Source organism: Limulus polyphemus, unplaced genomic scaffold (assembly GCF_000517525.1).
Source record: "Limulus polyphemus unplaced genomic scaffold, Limulus_polyphemus-2.1.2 Scaffold135, whole genome shotgun sequence".
Taxonomy (NCBI): domain Eukaryota; kingdom Metazoa; phylum Arthropoda; class Merostomata; order Xiphosura; family Limulidae; genus Limulus; species Limulus polyphemus.
The window spans coordinates 721,797-728,637 of record NW_013665745.1 but is presented as its reverse complement, the minus strand read 5'-3'; the positions used below and the strand labels follow the sequence as shown (position 1 = coordinate 728,637).

General features: G+C 33.8%; 1 protein-coding gene across 7 annotated transcripts in view; it reads right to left on the bottom strand.

Annotated features, from left to right (window-relative positions):
- The window catches only part of LOC106474038 (kynurenine--oxoglutarate transaminase 3-like), a 69,790-nt gene that overhangs the window by 51,325 nt on the left and 11,624 nt on the right, over positions 1-6,841 (bottom strand). The window contains exon 1 of one of the 7 annotated variants that reach the window (XM_013934747.2): positions 709-807. The exons of 5 other annotated variants lie outside the window; for them this stretch is intronic. In XM_013934747.2, coding sequence (XP_013790201.1) covers positions 709-711 — 3 coding nt within the window. In that variant the 5' untranslated portion in view covers positions 712-807. Of the gene's footprint in view, positions 1-678; positions 808-6,841 lie in introns of those variants that run through there. One more of the 7 variants, XM_022379342.1, reaches the window with a different exon arrangement.

The following is a 6,841-nucleotide window of genomic DNA, read 5'->3' as shown; positions in this document are numbered from 1 at the left end:
GACGATATCAAACATTCTATATATATATATATAACAAAATGCCCGATAATGCTAGAATAAGGTTCTTAATAACTAATTAAGTATACCCTGAATAACTGAAACAACAATGAAACCTTGTATCTAGCCTATTATACGAGTGTATTGCAAGGTTCACTTTAAAGTTTGAGGCTTGAGTTTTATATGAATGCTTTATAAGTTACCCCGAAACGTCGAGATGAAGTAGATGTTATTATCACAGGCTGTGGCTACCCGAAACGATACCTCGTCGGATATGCCAAGTTCTATTTTTAGGAATTTAACGTTCCGCTTTTTACCGAATTTATGGAATGTTATCGAGTGGGTTAGGCCTAATTCGAATTCGATGACGAGGAACCCACTTTGAGACTAATAAGTACTACTAATAGTACACTAACTATACCTGTACTTCAGATCATTCAGCGGGGCATTTCGTTATTGCCAGCAGTCACGATTTCTGTACGCCCTAAATCAGTGTAAGACTAAGAGTTAATTAAATTTAAACTCAACATGCACCAACATAAACTTAAAAGTAAATAAAATTTAGTTTTCTATATTTTATTTTATTCAAGCTTAAAGTATTTATATTTCGTATCGTCTAGTTCTATCACTGAATTAAAATTTAAAGAAAATTTTATTAATTAGAAAAATCAAGTCACGTACATGCGAACCTAACCTTCGAAAAATGCTTACCATAACTACAAGTCTACAACTTAAATCAATAAGTCTGTGAACCGAGTTTAGGCAGAATTACCATCAAACAATGATAACAGCCAAAAAACAACTGTGACGTGCCATCACGTGTATGTATGTATGTATGTATGTATGTATGTATATATATATATATATATATACATACATACACTTACATGAAATATTCTTATACTTTTTTGTTTTTTATAGCTACTATTTATGAATCTCACATATTTCACGGTAAAAAAACTCAGTAGCCCTTTTTTATATTCTTACTTTAGATTTGAAGGATAAGTTACAGTTAAGACAGTTCTATATTTGTAATAGGGGAAGACACTTATCAAAGAAGTTGCAACCAATATTGCTAAATGTCACGTGAAAAAGAGAGAGAGAAAAATCTTTAGATTATAGCATGAAAACCTCACGTTTACTTCCAGATTTTGGAAGAAACTCTTTACTTTTTCCATATAATAAACATTTAAGTTTGTTAAAAACATCTGTAAAATATTGATCCATATATTAAACACATTTTACAAAATTATCAGTAACAAAAAATAAACACTAAACAATACAAAATGTATTTAATTTCTATGAAGACAGCTTGCCACATAAAATACTGTGTGCAAACCTACATAGTAAAGGTCATGGAATAGATTTCAAATCTTCAGTTCACTAAATTACAGTAGAAGAAAATCACTAACGTCTAAAGTAAAACATATTAAATTAACTACGAGCACATGGCCTAAATCATAGCACAGCATAATTAACTTATTACTGTATACAGTTAATGCTTCTGAAAAAGATGTTATAATATTCTAATTCGGACATGCTACAGTGCTTCATCATCTAATTCATAGTTTATTTCCACTTCCTCTTATGGCTTTTGATATTGTAGCATTTAGGTGGGGGGAGAAAAAACTGCTACATATTTGATTGTGCAATTTTAAATCATATCGAAACGTCATTATTACAGAAACTGACTCTACGTTTAGTCCGCTTCTATGCTTGTTTTCAATAATGTTTGTTTGTTTGTTTCGAATTTTCGCGCAAAGGTACACGGGGGCTATCTGCGATAGCCGTCCCTAATTTAGCAGTGTAAGACTAGAGGGAAGGCAGCTAATCATCACAACCCACCGCCAACTCTTGGGCTACTCTTATACCAACGAATAGTGGGATTGACAGTCACATTATAACACCCCCACGGGTGAAAAAGCGAGCATGTTTGGTGGACCAGGGATTCGAACCCGCGACCCGCAGATTGCGAGTCGATTGAATAATGCAAATAATGTGTAAATTTGGAGCAAATACATTTTGTTTTAATGTGAAGAAGTTGTATCTTTTACACACAAAAAATTGTGCTATTATTCAAATTGCCTTTAAGATGGTGAATAGTTGGAACAACAGAGTATTAAGCCACATGTGTAGCTATAACTGTCATTTACAGGTTTTAATTGGTATGTGTGGCAGAGGTTCAAAGAAATGAGCTAACAGATGAAATTAAGTTTTAATTGCAAGCTATGAGCGAAGAAATGTGTTTTTTTATATGATATTGCGAGAAACCTTTTCGTGCCCAAAGTGATATTTTCAAACCTCAAGAGCACATGATATTACACTTGTTCACATCCACATTTGGCATGTTTGTAAAGGGAAGGCTAAGAATGATCTGGATTCATTATGAACGTAAGAGAAAAACTTCTTAAAATCAACATTTACCTCTAAAAAACTTTTCTTAAATTTTTAATCCCGAGTGAGCAATAAAAACCTCTAAATCTGGAAGGAAAAACCTTTTCTGGGAACAATGATTGCCGCTAGCAGTGATGGAGGTCGGCATTTTAACATTGGCCTCTATATATGCATACAGAATTGTCTGTTTTTGAATTTCGCGAAAAGCTACTCGAAGACTATCTGTGCTAGTCGTCCCTAATTTGTAAGTGATAGACTAAGACCACCCGCCGTCAACTCTTGAGTTACTCTTTTACCAACGAATAGTGGGATTGACCGTCGCTCTGTAAGCCCTAATGGCTTACAGAGCGAGACTAATGACTTACAGAGCGAGAATGTTCGGTGATGGGGGATTGGAACCCACGATCAGCAGATTGCAAGTTGAGCGCCCTAACCGCCACGTCATGCCTGGCCTATGCATACAGAAATAAATGCATTTTATGAGTTCAAGAAGGAAATTGAAGATTTCCTGAAAAATAAAAGATGTGTTCAAAATTTCATTTTTCTTCAGGGTGTGTGTAAAAGGACAGCCTTTAAGACCCCAAGTGGACCCTTGTTGCCCTTATATTTTTCTAAGGAAAGCACAGAAAGAAAATCGAAATTTTTAAATAATAATAATTTAGAAATGCAGAAAAGACCTTTTTTTTTAAGTAACATGGTAACTGACATCATAATGTTGCCTTAAATATGCTGTGTAGATTAAGCATTGACAATTATCAATTATCTCAATACTTTAAATTAAATTGTTAAATGATGTGTGTACGTGTACACACTAATAATATATTAGCAACTGTCAAACTTGAAATTTGTCTCTTGTCACTTTACAGACGGAGATCGCTAAATTTCATAATAAATGTACTGTTAATTTTTTTATTACATGTAGGTTCGAAGTTTCGTTTATTCTATCTCTATATTTCAAATCAAAACTTTACCGATATTTTATTAAAGAATATAAACAGCATATTTCCACAACAAATTACAAAAGAGCAGAAGCTCCGTAAGGTATAATTACTAATAGTCTTACTGTGTGGTTTCATAACGTGCATGACATATTACTGAACAACAACAACATATTTTACCAATTCTTGGAACTGGTTTCCAAAAACAAATTCATATCAATGTTTTTTCACCATTTCAATTTCTATCTTTAAAATAAGGTTTCAAAGTTCACATATCAAAAGGAAAAGTACTTCTGTGCCTTGAACAGAATGTTTAACATATCGTCTCCTTATATAAATCACAATTATAAACGAGTACTTATCCAACACTCTGAACCTTGATGTCTCAGTTAGTATTGTGTCCATAATTATCGTTTAATAATCAACATCAAACGTGTATATTTATCATACTATTTTTATACTTTTCTGTTTGTATTTCTACACACATTTTTAGCACTTATACTGTAAATTTTTGTGGTGTTATGATTGTTATCTACTGAATCTGGTTGCCTTACAAGACAAGTTTCTGCAGTTATGCATTAATCCAGGAAAATCACATCAAGTTATACTGCTTGAATACTCATATACATAAATTAAGGTGCAAATGTTTGTTCATTGAATTTTTCACAAAGCTACTCAAGAGTTATCTGTACAAAATGTCCCTAATTTTGAAGTGATAGACTAGAGGAAAGGCAGTTAGTTAGTCTACACCACTCACTGTAAACTTTTAGGCTACTCTTCATCAAAGAATAGTGTGAGTGATAATAACATTCAAAATAATACAAATTTTCCAATCTTTTTATTCATTATAACTTACAACTAATCAAGTTTTATATCTTAAAAAAATATGTGGTAATTATTGGGTAACTGCTTATTTTATAGTTAACATTTGTATACATTTTTAAAATGTAAAATTGGCATTCAAAATTAATGATTGAGTGTATGTGTTTTCTTATAGCAAAGCCACATCGGGCTATCTGCTGTGTACACTGAGGTGAATCAAACCCCCGATCTTAGCATTGTAAATCCAAAGACTTACCACTGTCATTAATGATTGAATTAATTTTATTAGTTTTCAAATTAATTTTACTTTCATGCTGTGTAATTGTGACACTCAGTTAACTGTAAATAAATTATGATAAGAGGTACGAAGTAAACTTAGCATACATGAAAATATTGAATATAATTATACAAAAAACTGAAGCAGATACCAGAGAAATGGATAAGTTTTCCCTTCATCACTATATGTAGGGTTGGTTTACTGGGGAGGTAAGGTAGAGATCTCAGCTGTGGCAATGTACACAGAAACATTTTGCTAGCCCTGTGTACATAAAGGCTGATCATAGTGGTCATACATAAACCAAGTTCTTAGGGTCGTAGCTAAAGTTAGGTGTATTTGGATCATTGAACTATTTTATCATAAATCATACAGAAACAGAGACTGAGTACATTATATTAAAACAATTTTGGAGCCTCACTACGTCACTACAGCCAATGTCAACAATAGCTATACAGCATCATTTCTAATGCAATAGGCTTTATTATAAGGCTGTCATGCCCAATAAACAGCCCTTTTCCATAATAAATCTAGTGTAACAGGACAATGGTTTTCCCAATGCCCATTTCAACAGCCCAATCACACAGAAATTCGTTGGTGCTGCATCCAGCAACTTGACCAGTATATCTTTGTATGGAATAGCCTTAATACTCAATACTCTCACAGTCACAATAGATTGGGTGGCTTCTCTTTGTTACATTACACATTTTCCACTATGTCTGACAATCATCTTTTCCCACTCTACTAATCTCCAATTCCAAATCCAATTTCTAAGTCAATCTATATTCCTGATCTCCCCCATACCCTCTCCATTGAGTATTTGCCAAGACTAGCTACTTGAAGCAATGAATTATCTTCATAACTCCATTTTGGCCAGCTCATCCATGGTTTCTCTTCCATGTGAACTCATTCTTGCTGTCACTCTTCCTTGGCTGTCTATCAGCCTCCAAGTCCTCAATAAATTGCTCCTTTCCTCATGTATTTATCTTATGATCATGATTCATCAGTTTCTTCTATAGCTGGGTACACAGCTGCTTTATCTGTCACCTTCAGATGCCATCAATCTCTTTTATACCTGTTGTTCAAAGACTTCCTCCGAGCCTTTGCTCTTCAATGACTCCAAGATCATAGACATTATCTTAAATGGAACTTGGGTTTGGTTTCACTTTTCTTGGCTTTTTCATGTTTTGAACCCCTAGTGCCTGTATGTTCTACCACGTTTCCCTCAAATCATATCTTCACTTATTGGTTGTATCAGCACTTTATACCCATATTGAACCTATTTACCTTAAACTGGCTATAAGAAAAAGGCAATCACCATTTTTCATCTATTGTGTTACCTGCCCTAACTGATCCCGATTCTTTTACAGAGGACGTTTTTTACATCCTGTCAGGATTACTCATTCTTATCTTGCATTTAATGAATGTTGCAGGGGGTTACAATAAATTTATTTATACCTTACATCAAATTACCCTCCTTGAATCTTGTTCTGGCTATATTAACAAATTAGCTTGTGCAATTAATCCATCTTATTTACCATGGTGATTCTGAATACCTAAAAGTGTCTGTCAAATGGCATCTTACCAAATTCATTACTTAACAATGTCTCTGGCATCCCTGCCACAATACTATCTTTTAAAGACTATTCTGCAGGTTATAATGTAGGCAAATCATAACTTTATTAAAATTGTATTTACATCACATTGCTCTTTCTTCAGCTTCAAGATTCTGTTTGCTTCTAATAGTTATTCTTCAAGTCAGGTGGTATCTCTAGCAGATGAGTTTTTTTTTTTTCCTGCTTAGTTATGACTTGGATTCATGCTTATGAGGCCTACAAATATACCATTTATTCTGTACATGTGCAAGTTTCACCTAACAAGAAAGCCTTTCAATCGATGTCATCCTGGCCGCCTACTTTGTTCCTTGTCATTCTATTGAGATCATACCTGTTCTGGCCATGAGTGGTTTGGCTTTATTGCAGCATTCTGTGTAAATTGGAGGAGGTGAGTATATATTTGAAATGCATCTGGAACTAAGGAAAATGTTAACTTCAAAAACACTACTTATATTGTCACAGAACAGATAGAATCCCATACTGAGAAGATGGTAGAGGAACCAGTGTGGATAATTAAGCTTAAAAAATGAGTCCCTTTCTGAAAATATAGTGACAGAAAGGGAAAAATCAAGAAGTAATCCACTAAGGAAAGAAAACCTAGTGGGAGTATCATTTGGTGGAAGACCACATACATCTCAAGCAGGGAATACTCTTCACCCAATACAAATGTTAGTGAAGAAAGGTATGGTGCTAAAGTATTGCAAGAGTGTGCAGAAAGTAAAGGCTGCTCAAAAGGTTCGTATATTTCAGAGAGGCTGTTAGTTAGGCTATATATATATATATATATATATATATATAGT